This window comes from Rutilus rutilus (assembly GCF_951802725.1).
Source record: "Rutilus rutilus genome assembly, chromosome: 23".
NCBI classification, from domain to species: Eukaryota; Metazoa; Chordata; class Actinopteri; order Cypriniformes; family Leuciscidae; genus Rutilus; species Rutilus rutilus.
In genome coordinates, this window is record NC_140233.1 from 13927235 (window position 1) to 13954242 (window position 27008).

At 36.0% G+C, this 27008-nt stretch overlaps 4 protein-coding genes across 6 annotated transcripts; 1 reads left to right on the top strand and 3 right to left on the bottom strand.

Moving 5' to 3' along the window:
* Positions 1–110: 110 nt before the first annotated feature.
* nt5dc3 (5'-nucleotidase domain containing 3) lies at positions 111–9254 on the bottom strand. Its single transcript, XM_084396990.1, has 14 exons — positions 8821–9254; positions 7966–8150; positions 7643–7717; positions 7510–7565; positions 7328–7418; positions 5948–6085; positions 5399–5459; positions 4375–4477; positions 4105–4206; positions 3924–4005; positions 3747–3833; positions 3265–3405; positions 2386–2450; positions 111–1761 (listed from the first exon to the last, which is right to left on the bottom strand). The coding sequence occupies exons 1-14, from the start codon at positions 9101–9103 to the stop codon at positions 1506–1508; spliced, it is 1725 nt and encodes a 574-aa protein (XP_084253116.1). The 5' UTR covers positions 9104–9254; the 3' UTR covers positions 111–1505.
* Positions 9255–9456: 202 nt separating this feature from the next.
* Positions 9457–10897, bottom strand: uqcc6 (ubiquinol-cytochrome c reductase complex assembly factor 6). Its single transcript, XM_084396995.1, has 3 exons — positions 10608–10897; positions 9965–10124; positions 9457–9670 (listed from the first exon to the last, which is right to left on the bottom strand). Exons 2-3 carry the CDS (start codon positions 10070–10072, stop codon positions 9575–9577), a joined length of 204 nt encoding a protein of 67 aa, XP_084253121.1. The 5' UTR covers positions 10073–10124; positions 10608–10897; the 3' UTR covers positions 9457–9574.
* A 237-nt stretch (positions 10898–11134) lies between these two features.
* On the top strand, positions 11135–23001 carry LOC311283288 (uncharacterized protein; the record flags this gene model as incomplete). Its single annotated transcript, XM_084397642.1, has 22 exons — positions 11135–11254; positions 11588–11660; positions 11891–12165; positions 12248–12441; positions 12713–12782; positions 12866–13001; positions 13286–13368; positions 13634–13728; positions 13811–13982; positions 14402–14524; positions 14606–14688; positions 16472–16517; positions 17107–17167; positions 18691–18857; positions 18956–19215; positions 19322–19391; positions 19936–20071; positions 20157–20239; positions 20325–20419; positions 20504–20675; positions 20764–20904; positions 22865–23001. Exons 1-22 carry the CDS (start codon positions 11248–11250, stop codon positions 22999–23001), a joined length of 2679 nt encoding a protein of 892 aa, XP_084253768.1. The 5' UTR covers positions 11135–11247.
* Positions 21707–27002, bottom strand: LOC311282899 (patatin-like phospholipase domain-containing protein 2). Of its 3 annotated transcripts, none has more exons than XM_084396992.1 (10): positions 26761–27002; positions 26287–26519; positions 26123–26188; positions 25091–25300; positions 24945–25005; positions 24731–24862; positions 24517–24637; positions 24362–24442; positions 22834–24291; positions 21707–21797 (listed from the first exon to the last, which is right to left on the bottom strand). In XM_084396992.1, the coding sequence occupies exons 1-9, from the start codon at positions 26945–26947 to the stop codon at positions 24225–24227; spliced, it is 1158 nt and encodes a 385-aa protein (XP_084253118.1). In that variant the 5' UTR covers positions 26948–27002; the 3' UTR covers positions 21707–21797; positions 22834–24224. The 3 variants fall into 3 exon arrangements, with proteins under 3 accessions (XP_084253118.1, XP_084253120.1, XP_084253119.1); XM_084396994.1 differs by having other exon boundaries at positions 26287–26536; positions 26761–26910; XM_084396993.1 differs by lacking the exon at positions 24362–24442.
* Positions 27003–27008: the final 6 nt, after the last annotated feature.

Below are 27008 nucleotides of genomic sequence, written 5' to 3' on the forward strand. Positions count from 1 at the left end.
TGAGATTTTGTTTTAAGATAATTATATATAGACAGTATCCTTTGCATTGTACTACCAAAAGCATAAAACAATAAAAAAAAAGACAAAACACTGATTCATTTGTTTCCATTTGTAATAAATATCCCAAATAAAATACGCTTCAAATAAAGATGAACACATTTGAACAATGTCAAATTAATGACAGGTTTTGACTTCCTTCAGTATCAAAAAGAAAGTTTAAGCAGACAAAAAAAAAAAAAAAAAAAAAAAGTAGTGTGCGTATTCAAAATATGATGCAAACATTCATACAATACCAAGTTCAGTATACTGAACTTATTTTTAAAAGTCAAAAATATATACTGTATTTACCATGTCAGAAAGAATGCCTACAGGCGATTATGCAAAATAAAGCAGTACAATACGCTCCTTCACTTTAAGAGTCATGCAAACTCTCATTGTACAGCAACTATTTATATTTTATTCTGCTATAAATGTTGATTTCTAAACAGTTACATGATGACAAAAACATACAGGAGGGAGCAAAAATCTGAAACCACACTGAAAATTTGAGATTCAAAATCGAATTTAAACCTGAAAAGTTTTTAATAAAAATAATAAACTTTTCACTCTAATTGTTATACTTAATATAATCTGTAATAAAAATTCCGATCAAAAGGTTTGAGGTTGGCAAGATTTTTTTAATGTTTTTGAAAAGTCTCACTGCATTTATTTAATAAGAAAATAATATTATTACCAATTAAAATATTTATTTTATTTTAATATATTACTTTTTTTTTTTTTATTCCTGTGAAGGAAAAGCTGAATGTTCAGCAGTGATTATTGAGGAGTAAAATGTATTCAATTATTTGAAATAGAAATCTCTTTTAACATTACAAATGTCTGTCACTTTTGATCAATGTATTCTCGCTGACCCCATAGTTTTGAGTGGTAGTGTATTTTTTCACTAGTGGTCTCACACTTTTGAAGCCCATTGTATATTATCATCATATATTGCTAAAACAAAGTATGTAAGGCTTTTAAAACATTAAACACTGAAATTATTTTTATGATCGTGTCAAGATGAATATAGTGTCCGTCTGTCTTCTCTTTTGTTCTTCATTAGCTATCTGAAACCAGGTTCAGCTCAGAATCAACTTTAACCCTTCAATATGTACATTCACTTAAAAAAAAAAAAAAACGTGTTTGATTGTGTCAAGTATCCACTCCCTTAGTCTTTCAATAAGCTTAATGGAGATGGATTCATAAAGGCCAATGATGAAAGAAAGACTTATAAAATGTAAAAATAAAATTTCTCCGAGGCACATTAAAAAAGCAAAAGCAAATGTAAACTCCACTGTCATCCATTTTACATGGTATTTTACAAGAAAGGTTACATATAAAGTTAAGGTATCGACAGATATCCACAGCGCAGATCTACACTAGAATGATATTATTTGAAGCGACTCAAGCTGAATCTGACGGAAGAGATGTAACATCTAACCGTGGCTGTTCTGTGGCCTCTGTCTTTAAGTCTCTCTCTGGGATCCGGTGGTTGTCCTGTGGCTCTGGAAGCTGGTCTGCTCGGGCCAGATAGGGGACTCGTGCTGGAGGGGTGTGCGTCGGGGGTAGAAGGTGTGCTGGAGGTCGTAGTTCAGCAGACAGCTGAGGGACGCCATGTAGATGTCGGCGAAGCGGGAAAGACGACGCGAGAAGTAGGTCGGGTTGTGGTACGTGCGAAAAAGACTCCCGAACTTGCCGTTGAAGACGTCTTTGGTCCGTAACCTGTTAACAACAAATTATTTTGAAGAATTGGCCATTTCAAGCTCAATTTGAAAAATAAAATACAAGTCATTATGCCTGAAGAAACTAAGTTCATCTACAGTGTATCATTTTCTCTATGCCATCAATATTTCCTATACATTGGTTAGAAGAGAAATAATGTTGTGTGATGAATGATTTTAACCGCCACATTCCTCTAAAATGAACCGAAATGTGTGTGTCTGTATTATTATATTATATTTAACTAAAACTAAAATCAAAACCATAAAAAAAAAACATTTTCATTAATTGAAATTAAATAAAATCATAATAATTAATATAAACCGTAAGCTTATTTGAATTTCAGCTAATTGCCAATGCAACATTTCTCATTTTCATTTAACTTGATGTACTAAAATAACTAAAACTGAAATATGATTTTTTTATATAAACATGTTTTAAAAAACAAAAACTAATAAAAACAGCAACATTATTAAAGCTAGACTAAATCGAATATGAAAACAGATAATATAAGAATAAAAACTAATTGTAAATATGAATGAAAACTATAATAGTTTCTCAATGGTACTAAAATAACACTGGTCTATATATAGAAAAAAATATAAAGATTAATTTGAGATTAGTTACATCATATCCTCTCTTTCACTGATCCACTGCTGGATCACTGTTTGTGACGCGGGGTCCTGGTGCACCTGCCACATAAAAACAAATGCTTGGTCAATATTGGACATTTGCATGCTTATTTACGCTATAGATTACCTTTGCACTCATCTAATGTTAAAACAAAGTTAACTTTAAAAACAATAATTATTAATAACATTAATTCAGCAGTTCTCAAAATGTACATGCACTTAAAGGGCTCATGAAATGAGAAATCAAACATGGATGAGTGATATTCGCGTGTTTTATTATTGTATCCGAACGAAGCTCGTGTAAAGGATCGGCAGTCTTCTGAATGGACGCGGGGAGCAGCAGCTCATTTGCATTTAAAGGGACACACACAAAAACAGTGTGTTTTTTGCTCATTTGACAAGCTATAAAAAATGATCTGGGGGGTATTTTGAGCTGAAATTTCACAGACACATTCTGGGGACACCATAGATTTATATTGCATCTTGTGAAAAGGGGCATAATATGTCATCTTTAAACGGTCAGAGTCATCTGTCATCTACTTAAAATAACTGCGGCGTCTGCAGCTCTTAAAGTGGCGCTTTACGGTTTTAGCGAGGGAGAGAGAAGCAACGCACAGAGCGGAAAGGGCTTGAATGAAGCTCTTTTGGCTCTAGATAAAATCTTATAGATATAGCTCTGAAAGATCATTACCATAAACAACCTTGAGTGCTTGTGGTGTGAACCACTTTGTTGTTTTTAATCTTTAATCTGTAGAAACGGTAAAATGGCGCAATTATGTCCCGCGGTCCGGGTGGAACCAAGCCCGCCATTTGAATAACACCGTTTTAGAGCGTCCCCTTTTGTTTGCTTTAGAGCGCCCCCTGGTGGTCTGACCTGCATTTGCTCCAGAAGCCCGGTCAGGGCCTGCAGCCAGGTCATGGTGTGGACGTATTCTTCAGTATTCATGATTTTGATCTCCTTACGCAACTCAGGAATGATAGCTCCTGTTCTCCAACCGTGTTTCAGGGTCAGGTCCTGCACACATCACGACATAATTTTCATTATAAAATCAAACACAATCAAAAACAATACTTTCAGAAGACCAAGTCATTGTCTGTGATATCTATACAGGGCGTGCTGAGACATGTTTGCATTCTGACTTGCAAATAATATTAATAAGACAGACTGAATGCATTGTTATGAAAACAGCAGATAAAAATAAACGTATATTTCATTCAAAACTAAAAGAATTGATAAAATGGTTCAATGTAATCTTTTTTTTTATACCTAATATCTGTGTTTTTATGCTTATTTTCAAATCAAAGCACAATAATATGTATGTGTATATGCTGAAAAGGACAGAATCTGATTCTTACGGCAAGGTCACTGTAAATGTGATCTCCAAAGTACAAAACCTTTGAGCCTCTCCATCCCGTAAGCCGCAAAAACTCATACAGGTTTCCCTGGAAGCAGACAAAGTGAACAGATCAGATTCCACCATCATCATTGAATAGATACAGCTGGCAGATGAACACTGGGGCATGAAAGATTACCTGTTTATAGATCTGCCCTTTCTTCAGTTGGTGAATTCTGTCCCATAACAACACGCCTTTATCAGTAACGCGTCTGAATGGTCTTCAGAAACCAGGGAAAAATGTCAGAATGACTTTGATTTAGAAGTGATGCAACACTGCCAGACCTGGCCAGAGATTTCTTAGGGTTTTTGGAACTTACTTCCTCCTGTCGTTGAAAAAGCCTGGCTTGTCGGCCTGCACTATGACAACATCAAACAGGTCCTGCCAGTCTTTCCCAACTATATAGTTCATGCCTCGATCTCTACAATAAGGAAATTGAAAGACATTTTAATTGAAAAGAGCATTTTGTTACAAGCGGTTAGTCACAATGGCTTTGTATAAATTCTTTGTAATAGGGTGTCTCTCATATGATCCATTTATTTATGTGTATTGATGTTTATTTTTTATTTAGTAGCTTGGTTGCACTCACACAAAATCAAAAGGGCTGTTGGTTATCAAAAACATCTTCTTGCCAATCTTCGACAGCTTCTGTAAAACAGCGTGTGTCTGTTCACCGTAACAGATGTACTTTTCTGCAGAAAAGAAAAAACAAGAATAACAAGTACATCTAAATTGTATCATTTGCACTGATGATTACAAAACAGGGGAGTAGTGCGTACATATATGTACATCATATTAAATACTACCATAATAATAATAAAATAAATGAAATATAAATGTTATTGTTATTAATTCTTTATTGTAGATCGTTATATCACATATATTACATTTTATATTGTACTAATGTACTTGTATTGTATTAATTGAGAATCATATTTATAATAGTAACACAATAATATTAACTGTTAATAAATAAATAAAAAGTCATTATCATCATTATTGTAGACCAAATTATTATTACACGTTTATATTGTGTATAACAGTACATAGTAAGGATTATTATAATAATTATAAATATTGTTGCTGCTATTATCATTATTATGATAGATTATGGACGTATTATTAAATTTTTATACTGTTTATTACAGTGCCTATCATTTATCAGTCATATTTATAATGATAATATTATTCTTATTATTGTATTTCATTACAGCAGGTCAATATATAATTACACTTTTATATTGTCCATAATTAATTGTATTTATTTATTTATAACAATAATTATTATTATTATGAATATTATCAGATTAATCGATTTGACAGCACTCGTAAAATGTATTATATAATACATTAATCGTGATTAATCACATTTAACATAAAAGCTTGTGTGTGTGTGTGTATATATACATACATACACATATATTTACAAACTTTTATGTTACATGTGATTAATCGAGATTAATCGATCTGACAGCACACATTTTTAGATATGTATATTACAGTACATATTTATCAATCATATTTATAATGATATTATTATTATTATTGAATATGTCACAAGATTCTTGAGAGATTTGGTCAGATCTCTCAAATAGACATATTGCTTAAATTACCGATATCAGCCTCCACCGCTCGATACATAATCCCTCTGACATGGACATCTCCAATGGCCTCCTGGGAGTGGAGAAACACACCAGATGCAGAATATCAAAGCCAACGCAACATCAATATTCAGCACTGAAGCAACACACAAAGCCCTGACGCACTACCAGACACCTCCTGTGAAAGCTCTCGCTCATTTCATCTGGGGACAGTCATAAATCCTCTGAGACTTGTTAATGCATAAAGAGGGAGGACTGAACATAAAAGCAATGATGTGCATCTCATATTGATTGAATTGATCTGTAGATCCACTAAAAGACATCCGTCCATCCGTAACACTGCTTCTCTCCAGGCACGTGGCACAGATGGTGCTTCCAAACGCTCCCTCTAAAATTAGACCGTTCCATGCTGCTCTCTACAAACTTAAATAGCACTTTCAGGAGCCGTATGACATCTGTGGTACCCTAAATATGACAGCACTTCGTCTCCTTACAAACTGATATCGGTGAAGGAAATCTTGATTTTTGAATTGTAAGGTACGTTGTGAGGAACAACTATACCTTGACGTCTTTATAAAGATGAACAGGCTCGTAGTCGATGTTGTGCTTCAGGAAGTAGTCATTAACACACGACAGTAGAGTCATTTCTGGCAGGGAGAAGATATCCATGAACTGCTTCATGGTGTGACCGTGAGAGCTCTGCACGAGAGATCAGAAGAGTTGTGTTAAAGGAGAACTGTTATGCCCTTTTTCAAAGTCTTGATTTTGTTTTTGGAGTCTACTATAATAGGTTTTCAGTTTGTCAGTAACGCTCTGTTTTGTTTCGGTCTCTACGAAGCCCCTCCTTCTAAAAAGCGCAGTGAGATCTGATTGGTCGGCTGGATCAGTGTGTTGTGATTGGTCAACAGCATCGAGCGCGTTTTGGAAATGTCACGCCTCTTACCATAATCGTAAGTTTCAACACACTACTTACCCCCCCCCCCCTTTTTTTGCGTATATGCCTTGAGCGGGAATTCCTTAAAGGAACACTCCACCGTTTTTTAAAATAGGGCTTATTCACCTTCTTTCCTACATTTAGATAGGTGGGCAAATGCATTTTTGTCTCAGTGCATGCATTGTTTTAGTTTGACAGGGTCGGCGCGAGCTTAGCTTAGCATAATGAATGGAATCCTTTGTTGCCAGCTAGCATGTCCTAAGTAAAAGTGATATAAAAAAAAACAAAAAACACCTAATTACTTCTTATGGCCTGCGTATTCACAACAAGTACAAATAGTGATGTAGATTAACACTAGGCGATTTCCTATGCAGATATTGACTTGGGACTATATTAGGGGGAAGCACAGGCGAAGCACTGCTACTTGGGCGCAGAGATATCACGCCCAAGTAGCAGTGCTTCGCCTGTGCTTCCCCCTAATATAGTCTTTAATATATAAGTCAATATCTGCCTAGGAAATCACCTAGTGTTAATCTGCATCACTATTTGTACTTGTTGTGAATTATTATTATTTTTTTTTTATTTATATCACTTTTACTCAGGACATGCTAGCTGGCAACAAAGGATTCCATTCATTATGCTAAGCTAAGCTAGCGCCGACCCTGTCAAACTAAAACAATGCATGCACTGAGGCAAAAATGCATTTGCCCACCTATCTAAATGTAGGAAAGAAAGTGAATAAGCCCTATTTAAAAAAACGGTGGAGTGTTCCTTTAAATGAGGAATATTGTGACGTGTTCGTTCCCGGAATAAAACTCAAGACTACAATCGAGGCGTTTCAGGGAGTTCAGCACTGATATAGAGAATAACTCCTTTTAGAGTGACTTTGTGCTTTCTAACTTTGCAGATGCTCAAACAGAAACATTACAGGACGGGAGTTTTGCGTGACCGCACCTTTAAGATATCAAACAAACCATTGACAAGCAAAAGACAGCGAGCACACAGACCTTGCCATAGAAGTCACTCATGATCTCGAGGGGTACGTGGGAACCCTCATACATCGCAATGACCTCCTTTTCTGGCACAGGATTAAGACCCCTATGGAAACATTGACATGACAATGAGCGAACATATCTTGAGATTAATAATATATAAAATTAGTAAAGCAGATATGTTTGGAGCACTCTACCTGTACACAGTACCCAGCTGGATATAATGAAAGGCATCAATCTTCATCAGTAAGGCCTAGAATACAGATGAGATTGACAAGTTACGCATTGAAAACTCTAAAGGAAAATTCTAGATCAGGACTGAATACATACCTTTTGGACATCATAGTGCAGACCACGAATCACAAAATTAGGGATGTAATTATATTCCCTCAATCCCTCTGGATACTGTTATGTGGACAGAAAAAGACAAAATATCATTTCCAAAGGCATTCATTTATTAAAACTACTGAAAATCTTTTAAATATCTTGGTTTTATGTATGTAATTTCTATGCCACTAGCATCACCACTACATGGAAAATATTGACAGATTTCATAATTACAAATTACATCATTTAACATAACAGAATTTGTTTGTGTATATAGGCCTATATACATAATATATATTTAATGTATAAAGTCTTGGATCAGTCACCCTGTGTTCTTCGATGAGGATGTCTCGGGCGATGTTGAAAATGAGTGTGTGAAGGTGACTTGAGTAGAAAGCTAGTGTGTAGTCATAGTCAAAGCCATAGATCTCAATGTCGTGCAGACTCATCTGATTATTGGCAAAGATGGTGTCTGGGTTGACAAAGTTACTTGATATCACAGGAATTAAATCTGTGGAAAAAACAACATACTTGTGTGTTAATAAATAATTGACCTTTTAAGTTCACAGTTTTATTATGCTTGCTTAAATATAATAAAAAAATTATAAATTCAAAAGGAACTCCAATGAATAATGATTAACCTGCAAGTGAGACATTCATTATGAAAAGAAATTCTTTGCATGCTAATATAATCTTGGATAGTTTTCATGTAAAGCCAAGTGTTGTTATTCTTACTAAACTAAAACTATTAAAAATAATTAAAATAAAGCTGAAATAAAATAAATGTAAACAAAACAAAAATCAATTCAAAGCTGAACAAAAGTGCATTCAAAATATTAGCTAATAAATTAAATATTATAATAGCATATAAATAAAACAGCTCTCTCTCATATGGTTTGCAAGCACATAAATACATGCATTATATAGTCATTTAACATCTCCAATCATGGCATACAGAGGCCAGCACATATCACTGCAATAAATAACTCAACTTTAACAATCTATAATATAATACGGTAAATATAACATGATATGACACTGGGATAGAATAAAAAAAAAATATATATATATTTATGCATTGCTCATATACAACATCCAAACAGCCTTCTGGTCCTCTGCCAGATCAGGATCTTAAGAGGAAAGTAGAAACAGGCATTTCTATAACATGTATACTAACTAACCTAGCGTTCGCTGTTTGGTTTCATTGTAAACAGACCAGAGCCAGCTGGTCTTGTCGTCACTGGAGCTGGTGCACATGTTCCCTGCTGTCAGTTGTCCCAGGGGACCCTGCCTCCGGGACACGAGAGCACATTTAGGTCCCCAGGAGCGTCTGGTCCATGGAGTGCTGCTGAAGACCGACCATGTCCCGCTTCTAGTGTGCAGATACTTAAAGTGCGTGCTCAGTCTCTTAAAACTCTCTTTATTTCTGAGCAGGTTTGAAAGAGGCAATGACAAAGTCGGCATGTTTCCACCGCACCAGAGCTGCCTTCTGTATGATAGATAGTGTCAGGCAAGCGCGTTCAACTGTACATGCTCAAATATACACATGAATACTTCCGTTTACTTTCCATAATAAAAGTTCCTACCTACTTAAAAAAAATAAAAAATAAAAAAACGTTGACAATATTTTCAGAGAAAAGTCTTATTTTTACTAAGTTTAATTTTCACATTTATTAATTAGGTTTTTCCCAAATAAAAGCATCAAGATCTGAAATGGTTGCAGAAACTTTTAATTAGTCTATAACACAAAAACAACTGTACAGATAAAGAAAAAAATATTTTTGAGTTTGAGTTGTATATGACAAATGGAGACAGTACACGTATAAATAACTTTATTCACAGAATAAAATAACTTTTGTATCATTTTACTCAGGCTTTGAAAAAAAAGATTTTACGTTTTATATAAACAGTAGCTATGAAAAACAAATCATTGGGTCACTGTTTCTCAGACACAGAGTCTGTCTCTCTTTCTTTCAAGCCAAGAAGTTCTGTTTGCAGTTCTCCAGGCTTTGGTGGGACATCTGGAATGGTCTATGATTTAGGAAGAAAAAATAAATTGTTTATGCCATACATAAGTTAAAAATAATCTAATTTATTTTTTATAATTCACAATCCTGGACTTAATTAGAACATGAATTGATGCATGTAATTCCAAAAAAAAAAAAAAGAAAAAAAAAGACAGTCAAGTAAAATCCCTACAGACAATATGTAAAATTACAGCAATAAAATTGGTTGCAAATAGCAAATCACATTTACAGACAAGCATCAAGGTTGTACAAACACCAAAAAAAAAAGAGAAAAAAAAGCACAAAACTGGAAACTTACTAAATCAGGACGGTAATACTGATGCACAACCTGTGCTCCAGCAAACATTGACAACACACTGGCTGCAAACATCCTTATATATCTTGGCCAAGATACACCTGCTGGCATCCTTAAATCTCAGCTGGCTGACAAGTGTTATGCCAATTAAGAGAATTTATACCTAAAGAAAGAAAGAAAAAAAAAAAAGCTATAATTGCCCCACTAACAGTGTTAGTATTTAAATAGGAAGGAACATTTTGGGTTATGTTAACCCATTACCACTATTTGAAATAATGTAATGTCTAATTTTAATAATAATAACAATAATACATGTTTAGATTATTTATCAATATTATAATAACAATAAGCCATTATTTTCCTAGGTTTACCTTACAGCTAGTCTACAACACATTTTCATATGTTGTAGCCATAGAGTTGTAGCTTCTTCCAATGCAACTCAAAAAAGATATAATGTACACAAGCATTTCAAGTGAGTACAAGTATTTAATCAGTCAATTTAATTACATCGGTTTTTGCTATAAGGTCATAATGACTGTTAGCTATCTTAAACGAAGCAACAAATGAAGTATATGTGCAATTGAATGACAACAGGATTATATCTCCTACATTAAGCCGGATCAAATCTGGAGAATGATACACTAACCTTGTTAAGTAATAGTAATAGTCGAAATAACATTACGGAGTGGTTTCGTTATTCGACATTCAGCAGTAAAGGTTCTTGTTACATGTCTCGCATGCTTTGGAAGTATTGTAAGTCACGTTTATCATGGGGTGTACTGAAATTAATTATTTTCCCTATTTTCCCCAAGCAATTTATGAAAATTTGTTAAATTGATTAAATACTTTATTCTACACTTACTTGAACTGTAGTAATTTCATGTATGCCATAAGATGCGTTTTATATAGACATGCATGAAGAGAAAAATACCACTTCCCCTTTGTAAATAATGGTAGAGTCCAACAATGTGAAGCCAACCATTAGAAAACTAATGTTTTATTGTATAAAAGCTTAGATGTAAATTCAGAACGAATGTTTTTTTGTCTTTATGTTTTAAAACGTCAACTTTTAAATCGTCATCTATAATAAGTAAATAAAAATGTAAAGCTTTAAGTCCAAAAATATGTAATTGGATCAGTAACCGGGACTTTTATTGTGAATCTAGCCTTTACCTTTGTTGACATTTTTACCTACACCGGCTTCATTCATCATGTGTAGCATCATTTAGCTCATATTTTTCTGCATTAAATACTGATATGTGCCAGAAAAGGTCTGAAGAATATATATGGCAGGTAAGATTCATAACCCAAACGCACAGAAATATATCTTTATGTAACGAAACGAGTTATTTTATGCTTGTATGCGTCCACACACAGCTCTTAGCCTATTGAATGCAATGAGCTAGTTAGCTGCATCCTAAAGTGTTGCCCATAACATGAGGCTAATTAGTATTTAAAATATGTACATTTCTAGTTAATGTGTATTTTATTTTATCTTGTGACGTTTAATTTATAAGCCAAGTGTAATGAAAACGGGACGGGTGTAAAAAAAATATCAAACAAAGGGAGGTGTGGTTTACCAGCTGGCATATTAGTAACATAAACATGAATATTAATCTATTAAAGTAAGACCACCAATTAAGATGGAAGAAAGGCAGTATTCATCTCTGACGGCCCCTATGGATTATCTTCAGTATTGGTAAGTTTGCCCAGCCGAAAAAGAACCCAAAAGAGTTCATACATCTTTGAATTAAACTAGTGATTTTAAAAAAAATAATGTGATTAAGATTAACATCTCGACAAATGTTCTCAAAATGGGATATGATGGTGTATGTTAAATGTGAAAGCACTGACAAGGAAAGGGTCAGATTATTCCGAAGCGTATCAAGTAAGTGCAGTGTTTCTTTCTTTGTAATTTTGTTTTCTCAGGTATCAAACCAGTCCCCAGCAGTACCAGCCGGAGCAGGTGCCGCAGTACCACCAGCTGGTTAATGCCACCCAGTACGCCGAGAGACCCATGGAAGACAAAATCATGACTGATTTAGCAGTGCATCAAGATCCATATCTGGATCAACCTCATCAGCCTCACCAAGATCCATATCTGGATCAACCTCATCAAGATCCATATCTGGATCAACCTCATCAAGATTCATATCTAGATCAACCTCAAAATCATCATCATCAACCCTCTGTCCAACAACCAGGTACTGCCTTTTCCTCACAGCCCTTTTAACTGGGATATTTCTGCAGCCCGTTTGTACAACTTATCAAATATCTGTTTTGCAGCCCCTCCGACATTGACAGCAAAAGGAAAGAAAAGGGGAAGGCCTCTAAAAGGTGAAGGAAAGGAAAAGACAGAAGCTGAGGAGACCGCCAAGAAAGCAAAGAGGACGTTAGATCGGTTCAACGGCATGTCAGTGGAGGAAGTCATGTCTAGAAAGCTGCCAGATGTCATCACACATAATCTTGACTTGCTGATTGTGAGTTATTGTATTATATAGACTGCAAGTTTGATCTGTATTTTATTTATTTATTCTATAAATTTTATTTATAGCAGACTGTTTTAACCATGTCTGCATGCTTACATGCATTGAGTTGCTGCCATGTTATTGGCTGATTAGATATTTGCACTAACAAGCAGTTGAACAGGTGTATCTAATAAAGTGGCCAGTAAGTGTGTGTGTGTGTGTGTGTATATATAAATCTGGTTTAAATGTATTTATTGTATGCCATTTTTTGCTAATTTTGTAGATCGGCATCAATCCTGGACTGTTGTCAGCCTTCAAGGGAAGGCATTATCCAAATCCTGGGAACCATTTTTGTATGTATTATTCAGCCGATTTCAGTCGTTGTTAAAGGTTATTTATGTATTTATACTTGTTTTTTGATTTGAATGTCTTATAGGGAAGTGCTTGTTTCTCTCCGGGCTGACTGAAGAACAGCTGAACCACATGCACGATCAGACACTACCTGAACGCTATGGCATTGGTTTCACCAATATGGTGGAGAGGACCACACCTGGGAGTAAAGACCTATCAAAGTAAGAGTTTAGCATTATCTGGGGGGAAAAGGTGCCGTTGTACGGTGAATTTTCACAGACGAAATCCAGTCATTTGAATTGGAATCCACGTGATTGGTATTTCACAAGGGCGAAAGATTTCCGCACGATTTCGGTCTTATGAATTCGCCACATTGACATTGGCTGAGCTACATTGATACACTAATGAAAGATACTCTAACAAAATGTGTTTTTGCCCTAATTTGATGTTAAGTCCTTAGAAAATTCTTGATGTGAGTACATTTGAAAAAAGTATTGTTTTGCAGCAAAGAGATCCGTGAAGGTGGCCACCAGCTTTTGGAAAAACTCCAGAAATACAGACCTTTAATCGCTGTGTTCAATGGGAAATGTAAGTCTTCGATTTGGTTTTAACTCTCATTACACAGACAAGGTTCAAGACTAGTCCCAGACTAAAATGCATGTTTGGGCGGTTTTAACTTACACTGACATCTCTTAAAACATGTCATTGCCATTTTGTCTCAAGATGCACACCAGTAATGTTTTTTTTTCTAAGGCATGTTTATAAAAGCTACTTAAATAAAGGCCTAATCCTGGCTTAATCTAAGCCCTGTCTGTGAAACCAGGCCATTGTGTAATTTAATCCTTCATTTCAGGTATTTATGAAACATTTTGCAAGGAGATATTTGGAGTGAAGGCCAAGAACTTAGAGTTCGGATTGCAGCCCTACAAAGTGCCCGAAACGGAGACGGTACGAGTTTCTTTCTTGATAGTACTTTGAATTTTCCTGTTTAAAGTTGCATATTGATTAGAAATGAGACTCTGTTGTCCAGGTTTGCTATCTGATGCCATCGTCTAGCCCACGCTGTGCCCAGTTTCCTCGTGCTCAGGACAAAGTGCACTTCTACATCAAGCTGAAAGATCTCAGGGATCAGCTGAAGGGAGAGGGGAAGACTCAGGAGATCCAAGAGACAAACTACACATTTGATGTGACTCTGGCCAAAGGTGAAGGGTTACACAATACGGCATGAAACGGAAGTTGCGATCTTTTCTTCCCTATTGTGATGTATATCTGAGTGAAACGGCTTCTCGAACAAGAAAAAATGTAGGGCGGGACTTGTTTTTTTCCATCTGGAATTTTTTGGATGGTTGTGGTTTGCTATTGGTCGATCTCATGTGAGTGACAGGTTGTCCCGCTCTCGCTCCAGTAAACGTGTCGTCATAGAAAAGAAGAGGGAAGGGGAAGTTATTTTGAATAAAGATTACAAGGGTTACTTGAATTTAAAAAATAATGATGTGCACAACAGATAAATAATTTATAATAAATGCTGCAATAATCCAAGGTGACTTTAAAACAGTTTTCTATTAATGTGCTGTTCGAAAACATGTTGTTAACCAAAGTCTTTTGTTGCTGTTTTTTCTAGAGGATGCCAAAAGATTGGCAATTAAAGAAGAGCAGCATGACCCTGAGTACGAGAAGACCTGTGCACATGGATCATGGGGGGAACCACAGCAAGCGTTTGGAGCCCATCCTTCTACAGATACAGGCACATACATATTTGGGTCAGAAAGAATATGAAAAATGTTATGTGTCAGGTGCTCGTAATAATTGTCAACATTCTCTCTAGACCAGGTAACGGACAACCGGTGGACAATGCAGCCGTTTGCAGACCAGATTCCAGACATCAGATGTAGCAACAACAGCCGAACAACCTGAGAAGTAGTTATGGCACAAAGACTGTTTGTCTACACTGCATGAACTGAGAAGGACCAACTAAACTTGTTTTTTTTTTAATTGTTTTATTTAATATTTCAATATGTTTTGGCTAAGTTCCTAAGTGATGATGCTAAGTTGTTACCTGGAATATTTAATGTATATGATTTCTCTGTGTGTGTGTGTGTGTGTGTGTGTGTGTGTGTGTGTGACAAAGCTCTGTTGCTTGAATGAATGTGAGACTTTCTGTTTGAGACATTTTTCTAATTTTGTGCCACTATATTTTTTTTATTATCTTTTTTAAGGAAACTTTAATCATACACTACTGTCCAAAAGTTTGGGGTATTAATACTTAGAAATTAATACTTTAAAAAAATAAAGTGACAGTAAAGACATTTAATGTTACAAAAGATTTCTATTTCAAATAAACATTATTTTAAACTTTCCTTTCATCAAAGAATCCTGACAAATGTCCCGGTTTCTACAAAAATATTAAGCAGTTAAACTGTTTTCTACATTGATAATATAAAATATGTTTCTTGACCACCAAATCGGCATATTAGAATGATTTCTGAATGATTTCAAATTCAGCCTGCCATCAAAGGAATAAATTACATTTTAAAATAATAACAAATTTTTAGTAATACTTCACAATATTACAGTTTTTACTGTATTTTTGATTATATAAATAAAGCCTTGGTGAGCAGAAGAGACTTCTTTCAAAAAATCTTACCGACCCCAAACTTTTGAATGGTAATGTATGTTGACTGTTTGTTTATATAGTTTCATATGTACTAAATTTATACATTTCTGTGTTATTAGGATTATTCTGAGAAGACCTAATATTTGACATGCACATGTTTTTCAATAGGAGTATTTCCGTGTAGCAAATTTCAAACCATGACTGGCCTCTGGAAGAGGTTTATCACTGTGCATGCCTTCAATGCATGGATTTATATGGCATGCTCAATCCCACATTATGGTGCTTTTTGAATACCGATCACTCAATTTACCTCATTTTGAATGGTATTTTTAGACTTTTTAGAATTGTTTTGTTATTTTGCTGTCAGTGGGCATAACAGTTTATTATCATTTATACCTGTTTTGTTGCATCATAATAATCATGCTTTATTGTTGCTGTGAGAATTCTGTACTATGTATGTTATTCTGTAAGTTGTATTTTATTTTTTATATGTATGTGTTACTAATGGAACAGTTTTAGGGCAAATAAAAGCAAATGGCAAAGCAGATATGATGAAAAGCCATGTGTATATTAGTTATTGTCACAATTAAAAATATATCGGGGTCGAAGCACCATTGGCCCGTGTAGTCAATCCTGTGCCTGTTTCTCTTTTCAAAACGAGGCTTGAAAAAATGTTTTTCGTTTATTAACAGCAATACCAGTTTTGCTACATGGTAAAAGAGAATTTCTTATTTATTTAAGCGCAGCCAATAGGAAGCTCGCTTTGAAGCGTTTAAATGTCACAGGAGACCGGGGTCATACTATTAACTTTAGAGGGGTAGAGTTTTTCATTGCCATACTAAAATTAAGATAAAAAGAAAAGCCTGGAATACGTTTTCAGTTTTTACATTTAGAATAATTATATTTAATATTAAATTATGATTCCTTTCTTTTCCTTTTTACATTAAACGGAAGAAATAGTCACACTGTGCCAATTACACCCCCAGTCCTAGTGTTTTGGTTCGCTCCACTGTCAAATTGATTTCTAGCTGTTGGTCTCGTCTTTGTTGCTTTCACCGGTTTTGTTACTAAAACGAGAAAAAACAACCTTTCAGTGGACTATCGTTCGAATCTTATCATAACGGTATGTATTAATTTAACAAATAAGAGCTTAATTTGACTAATAACACTATGGAAAGGCCATTTATATCGATAGAAACGCGCTGCACATTTAGCTAGCGACCATCATTCATTGTACTCAATGAATTGGCACACTAGGCCAGCGTTAGCCGATCATGCTAACCAGTATCACATATATTGTTTTTCCTAACGAAAAATAAAGTATCTTTTTCCGTTTACCTGCTGGAAGAATATGTGGTCGCTAAATTTATTTAAGTTCGCAATGTACCGCAGTTTAAAGTAAACTACTGCCTGCTGTGGCAAAATAGTGGTGCGAGATGTGCTGGTGATTACGTGGAGTGTTTAAAATCCAGCACACCGAACCTTTTCTGATCTGGTTTATACACTTAAGCCAACCTAGACTGGATATGTTTTGATATTCATTTTGGAATGCATTTTAGAGTTTTATATATAATTGAACGTATGCATTATTAAAGCAATCTACAAGTAAGCCTATAAAAAGGGCAGGTTATAAATATTCTCCTGTGAGAGTACCACTGAAATTGCTGTTGATATGAACACACAATATTGATTTATTTAAGTAAATCCCGTAGAGATGGATGAAAGGCTCTATGGATCTTTGCCCCATGCCCCCTCGGAATACCTCCAACAATGGTGAGTGTCCCCCCATTTGTCATCAATTGGCGCCAAGATTAATTAAGATCCCACTGATTTTATGTTATAATAACATTCAGCACTTCAGTCTGGTTTTGAATGCTACTAACGGCAATGCACGAGTCAACACTTATTGAAAACCTGCCTTGGCGTTGCCACTTGTGTTTGCTTCTGCAATTATTAACTGTTTATTTGCAGATCCGGGTTGCATTAATGTTATGCTTTTCTCACATTATACACTCAGTATCACTTTATAGAAATTGCTTCTATTTGCATTCGAGATATTTTCTTTTCTTTGTTTGACTGATGCTGCTTATTTTTGTGTGTCTGATAACTGTAATGTAGAAGTAGTGGTACTTATGTCAAGCAATTAAACTTGGTTATTTTAATTGTGAACATTTTAGTAATAAAACTAATTGTAGTTAAAACATATTATACTTTTATAATAATAATTATTATTATTATTACTGTGCCGTATAAAATGTATGCAAAGGTTTGAAATCAAAGTAATTTTATCTTTTCGTGTTGTGTAATTGTTAAATAAGTGTTTCTTGTTGTACTAGAAATCATGTCTAGTTATTAAACTATATTTAATGTTTATTTTACATTTACTTTATTTAAAAAAAAACATAAATTGAATAGTTTTTTGTTTAATAATGAATAAACAATCAATACATGGTTAATAATATTATGTTGTTATATTTATGCAAATGTTTGCAATCTATAATGTATTTTCATCTTCGTTTTGTTAACTGTTACATGTTTCTTACTTGTTGAGTTAAGAAGTAATTATGCAAATAATACCTTATATAATTTACTTTACCTGTAAACACCATACTTTCCACAGTGTTGGGTGTTATTCTTTAGAGGCAGTATAGATAAGAAATGTTGCCAATTATTGTTAAAAATAAATAAATAGGCTACGTGTAACTTAATTAACTGATTATTTATCTCTAGTTTGCATATTGTTAAAGGTGCAGTGAGCAATTTCCGAGAAACACTGTTGATATTTGATATCAACCCAAACAAACACACCCCTCTCTTCATTGCTCCGCCCCCAAAATGCACAAACGCACAATGCAAGAGTGGATGTCCCTTTATCATAGCTGAAGCAAAGCAAAATAATGTTACAGCATATCTTGGAGCAGAAACAACCAACCTCTGTGACCGTTTTCAGGCCTTCCCGCTTAGCTCTCTCCAGTGCTGGAAAGCTTTTCTAATGTTAACGCGGGTCCTAAAGCTCTCGCCTGATCATAAAAACCCTGCTTTTTCCAGTGATATTCCTCTGAGCTTTTCTCGTTTGTAATGTCTCTCAGCCATCGCTCTTTCTACACTCTATCTATCTCCCTCTTGCTCACTCTCTGATTGGCTGCAAGTGTGTTGTGCTGCTCGGTCCGATCCACTCTTAACAGCATTTCTCAGAAATCGCTCTCTGCACCTTTAAACATGCACTTGTAGAATTGGCCTTTATTTTGTATAAGTTGGACTGACAACTTCGGGCCCTATTTTTATTTTTGAAATAGGGTTCAGTCAGCTCAGCAGCATCTGCAGGCCCTTCAGGCTCAATATCCTCACATGGCTAATGGCAATGCTGGATTTATGATGGAGGGACCCAGAGAGGACGGGGTCATGCAGCAGATGCCTGTACACCCAGAGGATGCTGCCCAACAGGCTGCTGCTGCACAGAAAGGTAGTTTTCCAGTGCCGTGTATTTTCAAACAGTAGAAATGAGCTCTGCGAACTCTCATGCGGCTTTAAGTAAATCAACGTTTTTTTTTTCCCTTTAAGCACCTGCTAAAAAGCGAGGAAGGCCGGCGAGCAAAGAACCCAAAGCCAAAGCTGAACCTAAAGCCAGAGCCAAACCCGGACCCAAACCCAAGAAAGCTAAGGAGGATAAGGAGGCCCCGCCCGCTGAAGGACAGGAGAAGATTGATGAAACCTTCAAGAAAGTCAAGAGGAAAGTCGATCGTTTTAAGGGCATGTCGGAGGAGGAAGTCATGAAGAGGACGCTGCCTGATATCCTTATCCCCAATCTGGACTATGTCATTGTAAGTTTTTATGTTTTTGTCTAAAATATGATGAAGAATGTTAAAACCAAAATGGCATTGAAGCCAAATGACTGAAATTAATATATATATATTTTTTATGATGCAGATCGGAATTAATCCAGGGTTGATGGCGGCCTACATTGGAAGATGGTTCCCTGGACCAGGAAACCATTTTTGTAAGTAGGCTTTAATTCTCTTCCTCTTTAACATTTTAGATTATTATATTATTTAATTTGTATTATTGACAATATAAATATTCATATTATTACTATTATAATAATATATATATAAAAAAGAGATATTCTAAGGTCAATAAATAAAATATTTTAATATAATAGAAATAATTTACATCAATAACATTATAAACAGTAATATACCAATTCGCTGTCTTATGCTAATATTTTAAAAAGGAACTGTTAAAAATTGAGCAATTTTGTCAACTGATCTTCAAACTATTATTATATTATATTATAGTTAATGATATAACAATGTAAATATTTTTTTTTTCATTATTTAATATTATTTATTAGTAGTATTAATAACAATGGTTAATATTATAACGTTTTAAAAAATGGTTGTTTACAAATATAAAAAGAGGTATTTTATATTGTTAGAATTAAATACAGCAATATTGTTATGTAAATAGTTGTTATAATCAATAAAATATGTTTTTCTATATAAAAAAATCGTTCAGAATCTCTCATTTTGTCAATCTTTAAGGGAAGTGCCTGTTCCTGTCTGGATTCACTGACAAGCTGCTAAATCACATGGATGATCAGAGTTTGCCTGAGAAATACGGCATCGGCTTCACAAATATGGTGGAGAGAGCGACGCCAGGAAGCAAAGATCTCTCTAGGTGCGGGATATAATCACGCCGCTTTCCATCATGACTGAAAGCGATGATGTTCTTCTAACCTGTTTTGCTTGTCACCCTTCTGCAGCAAGGAACTGAGAGAAGGTGGAAAAATCTTAGTGGAAAAAATAAAGAAATTCAAGCCACTCATAGCGGTTTTTAACGGGAAATGTACGTTTTTCACCACAGATACAGAACGTGACGAATACAACTGTTACAAAGACGTGCATTTAACAATCACTTTCAAATGTTTCAGGTATTTATGAAATGTTCTGTAGGGAGATATTTGGGAAAAAGCCCAAAACACTACAGTTTGGCCTACAGCCTCACAAAGTTCCTGATTGTGAGACGGTAAGAAGCCTCTTTTGGTTCGTTGCATGATAAAAGCCAAACTCAAATTTGAGTTAAATGCTGCATACTGCTGCTTTTCCGTAGGCGTTGTACCTAATGCCGTCCTCCAGCGCCCGCTGTGCTCAGTTCCCTCGTGCTCAGGACAAAGTGCATTTTTACATCAAGCTCAGAGAGCTCCGAGATGAGCTGAGGGGTGTGATCAAGAGCAATGAGGTCGAGGAGGTCAAATACACCTTTGATCTCGGCCTGGCCAAAGGTACGTACAAGAACTTTTATGATTGCTCTTCTTAATCATACCAAAAGTGATGTAGGACTGTATTTGACCACTTCTCTCTCTCTTGCAGAGGACGCCAAGAGGATTGCCGTCAAGGAAGAGCAGTATGATCCTGGTTATGAGGCTGCTTTCGGAGGAGCTTATGGAGAATCAGCACCTGAAGGGGGCCAAAGCAATGGATTTTGTAACTTCTCCACATCGGAGGAGACAGGTTGGTAACATCTTTCTTCTGCGGAAAACAAAAGACGTTTTTTTTTAAAAACATTTTTGTCTTTCATTCGGACATCTTTTGTCACATATATAGTAGGAAATTATGCCATTTCGGATGCAGCCTCTGTCTAGAGCGAACGTGAGCGTCTCGCTTGTAATAAAACTATTTTCCCAAACTATATGGCTTCCGGCAATGGGCGTACGCGCGTTCAAAAGAGTCTTATTTCGGCAGAAGGGTGACCTCTGACCTGACCCGACATAGGACGTAGCTTCCCTTCTCTTCTTCATTCGGTTCACATGACGTCACTGTAGCTTTGCGCCGCCATCTTTACGACCGACGGTCTCAGTAATGCCTGCAATATATTGTGCAGTTGGCTGCAACAACAGCCGAAAGAGGAACCCTGAACTAGTATTTTATTCTATACCAAAAGAAAAGGATAGAAGAGAGAATCATTTATTTAAAAGACTTTAAGTCTCATGTTGGTTTGTGTTTAATTATATTTCCATTATACTCTCAATGACAATTCATTTTATTTGTTGGATCTGTTTAAATGTTAAAGCACTTTATCATGGTAAGTAAGTAAGATTTGGGGTTGTTTTGAATATAACTGTCTGTCTGCCTGTTAGTTAATACCTACCTAAATCTAATAAATATTTTTCTGAAGGTCATAAAGATATTGTCTTCGTCATGTTATTTTGTGTAAGTAACGTTAGCTCTGCAGACGATGCATAATCTCAGCCTTGAAATGCATATTAAAGGACTAGTTCTTCCAAAAATGATAATTCTGCCGTCATTTACTCACCTTCATGTGCAAATCCTTAAGTTTACTTTCCGTGGAAGACAAAGGGACATTTTTGAATATGTAGCCTAATGGAGACTCTTCTTGTCGATGTCTGAAAGTGAATGAGTAACGTTAGCCTACTGGGGGCTGTCACGCAAAAAATAATAATAATAAAAGACAAAAGTATCATAAAAGTGATCTAATCTTGATAGCTTTTAATCGCAGCCGAATCGTGAGTGAATCATTCAGAAAGATTCTTTCATTTCGATATTTGTCTGTATTAAACCTTCTCTATAATTGAACATCTGTTCTTTCGGACAGATATGGCAGTCTTTTATGATATTCGGCTGATGTCTCTGGCTGTGCTGATGCTGGTGTCTCTCTGGACTCTGCCAGTGCTGCTGTTCGGATTAGATGGATTCATTCATGCCGGCCGAACAGCTGCAGATTCATAGATTCATTCATGACATCGCCTCGACTCTCATGAACGCGTCTCTCTATGACTTAAAAAGGCCAATTGGGGCAAGCCTGTGGCAGATAATAAAAAGAAAACTGGGGGTAACAAATAAGGATCGGAGCCTAAAATTGAAATTTTCTCCAGGTATCTCTGTCTCCCTCTCTCATTCAAATGGAGAGTTTGGGTGGCCATACCGGGCGAGTCGGTCGTAAATATGGCGGCGTTCTATTTGTAGTGACGTAGGTGGCATCTATGAATATCGAAATCCTCCGACATTTTTCTTTCTCGATTTAGACTTCTAATTTGTGACCGGCTGAGCTTACGTCATATATCCTACGTCATGCGTCGGGTCAGAGGTCACCCTTCCGCCGGAACTCGACTCTCTCGTGAGTGCGCGTACAGCCACTCCCGGAAGCCAGTGATTATAGTTTATAAAGTTTAAAACGTGGATATTTTTCTTTCAAAACCCCATTGCGTCTGCCCCATCCCCATTCTACCACAGTGTCCGTAAAGTTGCTTCAGATTTGCTTTTTCAATCCGGAAGAACGAAATTGCTCTGATAACCGCAAAAATAACCAATATCCACTTATTGATTAAATGAATGAGTGCTTTTAGTGTTTTCAGTGATGAGCATAGTTTGACATCTCAAAAAAATGTGTTTGTTAACATAAAAAAATCATGCTTGCTTCACCTTTAATATCGATTTCTGTTCAAACCTCCAGCCAACACAGCCGAGAAGGCGCCAACGAATCCAAACGCCGTTAGCCAAGTTCAGGACGGTCAGTGGATGACGCAGTCTTTCGCCGATCAGATCCCAGACATCGGCAGCTCCTCTCAAACCCAAACCTGGGGTGTATGAGGACAGACCATGGCGAGGGACTTCAGATGAAGCCTGTCGGAGGAGTTCCTGTGTTCTTCCAGAGATGCTGTGCCTCCCATCTTCTCAGAATCAAACCCAGGAGTCTTAAAGTGCGCTGGTGTCTTTCTCCTGTGCGCTGCTGTGACGACTGTTACAATATAATTTCAGGAACGATTTGAGGAATCACAGTGTCATACAAGGTGGCCCAACTTGCACAAGGAGAATCCAATGGCTGCTACGCTTTTAAAGAAACTGTACCTCTGAACTTCAATTTGGGGGCCTTTGGGATCTCGAATGCCTCTTTAGTAAAGAAGAGAACTGTTTTTGCAATGAATTTCAATTAGACCCTTTTAGGAATTAGCATTTCTATGGAATTGGAATATTTACTCATCTTTTACATTTAATGGTTTAGAGTCATTGATGTTACTTTCAGTAGTGTAGTGTACGAGGTTCTGAGCACTGGTTTATTGCATTATGTGATATCAGGGACTGATACTTGATTTGTTCATAAGGAGCATTCACTATTCTTGTTTGATATTTTAGATGGGACGTATTGTTGTCTGTTTCTGTAGTAATATTTTAAGTTTTAACTACCCGATTTGTTTTTATAGTGTCAATTTTAAAGATCATACTGCCAAATCTATAAGGATAACATTTAAACAATGTTTTGTTACTATCATCATGTGACAAATTAGGTCTTTTTACATGCAACCGTGATGGTTTTAAGAACTTTTATGATGCCACTGCAAGATAAATTATTGATGATTGTAAATGTCTTTAAATGTTTTCCTTATGAGGAAGCTTCAACATCACTGTTTTAAAAATGCACACAATCACCTCTCCGCCTTCAATACTGTAAGATAGAATACAGTGTGACCATTTATACAAATGAAGATGGCTGAACTAATCTTGAGCATGCTATAATTTATGGAATTATTCACATGCTCTTATTTGGTGCTATTTTTGACTCCTGTAAACATCAATATCTTTTTTTTGTTCATTAAAATACAATTATCCTGATTTCTACTTGTGCACGTTTGTTTCTCTATTAGTATTCAGTATTATATGCAATATATTTGTGAGAAGAGCTTGTATACAACATTGTATATATGATCTGTAATCTTAAATTTATAGGCCATTTAAGTGGTGTGATTACATTAAAATCATTCAAAAGGGTATTGATTTTTTTATTCAAAATAATTGTAAATAGTAATTTGTGCAGGTCAGTGAGTTCGGTTTGAAGATGAAGGGTCTTGATGAAGAGTTGGACATTTCTGTGAATGTGAATACCTGAAGGCAGAAAATTCTTATTTAGATCCATCACACTTAATATTTAGATTATATGTAATATCTTTCAAACCTTCTTAAGAAAGCTCTCTTCCATATTCGTCCAATCATTCCAATTGTCATCTTACACATCTCTGGAGTCCACTCAGCAAGTCTAAATTCCAGCCAGAGTCTTAGAATAAAATTAAAAGACTTGAATATTTAATTTGACTCGTTTTTGACAGATACCTTAGAAGCATGATGTACACCATCTCCACTGGCAGAAACCACCACATTAGACAAGAAACCAGTTTCACTGAGAAAGGACATCTTATTTCTTCATTCTCCATCATGCTAGCCTTGAAAAACACTAAATGGGGTGAAAAATAGATACATTTCTCCACGTGTAATTTTCCAGATTTACGAGTTCTTGGTATGATCTGTCAGTTATTTGTTGTCTTACCTTTCTTGATGGATTCTGGAAGGATACTTTCAGAATTCCCAGTCACTGTTGGCTGGTTTTCACTAATATATTCCTTAGATGTTGAAATATGATCCCATAATTCTGACAATGGCGACCTGAGCTTCAGGAGTTCTGGTAAGCAAAACAAAAATTGGATCTAAACAGCCGCACAATTACCCCAAATATCATCTCAGGAAGAGTGTTATCTACTCACTATATTCTTGTAAAAAAAGGAAAGCATCCTTATATCCATTTTGACACATCTCAGCCAAGACCTTATGAAATACCAAAAGGGTATGTGGGCGTAAGTATGGATTTGAAAATGTACCAAGATAATTAAACATAAATTCAAAAATGTACCTCTGGTTCTGGAGGGAAAAATGCAATAACCACTCTGTGTGCGTTAATGAAGTTGATATGAATGCTGACGTTATTGTAGTATATTTCATGGAAGTAAAAAGGGTTGCCGTAAGGACTGATGTCGCTCTCTCCAGAAAAAGGGGAGATTGTGATTGTTTCTCTCAGACTAGAGAAAGGCATGTTATCACTCAATGCTCCGTCTACATACCTCTGAAAGCAGATCAGATGGAAAAAAAGTTTTAAAAAAATGGATAAAACGGCACTCCTTCAGACAAGAAGTGGATGACATGTATTAAAGGTGCCATATTTATACTCTGGTCACATGGGTCACACTAGTAGTGATGTCATAGGCTGTCGCCAGCCAATGTTATTGTTGTGTTTGGACACATGCTTCAGACACCAGTCATACCGGAGGCATTCCCCATTAGCATCCTAGGATGCATGTTCCCTTTCTCAGGGAACCATGGTTACATTCGTAACCCGAGACGTTTTATCTCACCAACTTTATACTGTATATGGAAGCTTGTTTCTGCCACAGAATATATATATAAATATAAGATAATTGCAAATTTTTATCTCACAGGGAGTTTACTTCTCGCAATTCTGACCTTTTATCTCGCAATTGCGAGTTTATTCGAATTGTGACATATACATTTCCAGGGGGAAAAAGGGGAAAAAAGACTTAGACTGACTTTATTTCTTAGAATTCCGAGTTTATATCACATAATTAGAATTGTGAGACGTAAAAAAAATCGCTATTACTTTTTTATTTAGATAGTTATCAGACACTTTCGCTCAGCAAATAAAAGGTTTACTGCTAATAGCTCGTTTTCCTATTACCATGATAACAATGGGTACATTTTCTTATGCGTGATACTGCATTCAAACCGCTAGGTGTCAGTATAATATCAACATAATAAGGCCAGCAAAACATTAAAACTAATAAAAAATGAGTGAGTACACCTTTAATTGAAAAACTGCAAGCAATTTTATCACAAAACTACAGTCAAAAGGCTGTGTTTGGCTACTTACTATTCCATGATAGCTTGGAGGCATCACACCACAATACAGTGGATAAAAGCAGCTACAAATCAGAGCCTGCAGACAGGGAGCACACTGTAAATCATTCATCCTCATGAATACTTATCTATTCATCAGGAAACAAAAGCCATGGTCAACAAGGTAGTTGAGTTCACCTGAATGAGATCTTCTTTACTGTCAAACTCAGACACCAACACATTTGTCCCATCTGACACTCGAGTGAGTGACACATACAGCCGTCCATTGGCGAGTAGGTGGGCGTCCTCGGGCAGGTCTCTATTTAAGAAGTTTCGTACTATCTTCAGTAGGTTGAAGGAGGGATGCATAGCACCCAGAGTGCCTTTCCGAGCCTCTCGGGACATTTCCAGCAAATTTTCACAGCATTTGGCTTCAAAATGGAATATCCTTTAGGACCACGAATTTGAATCAATATGAAAGTAATCAAAATGAATTACATGGTGGTGGGGTTCATTCTTTAATGATTTGGAGATATATTTGGATTTTAAAACTACTATTCAGTATCATTTGTGTATGTGAAAGATTTGTCTGATCCATGAGGAATGCCTTCCAAAAAAACTCTTTTACAACTTTCTGGTGTTTAGAAACCACAAATTATTGTTGAAACGTACCTGGAGACATTTGGCATGCTATTACTGCACCCATGAGAGCACCAGATGAAGCCCCACAAATCTTTGTCACCCCCATAAGAAGAAACGGGGCCCGTTCGAATAAACAGCTATATACTCCACAGTAGTAAGCCATCAGAAATCCACAGCCGGCAAAAGAGATATTCCATTCTTTAGCAGACTCCTGCATGTTTTTCAACACACTGTATGAATCCCTGAGGTTACGCAGTGCAGGTGCGATAAATAATACG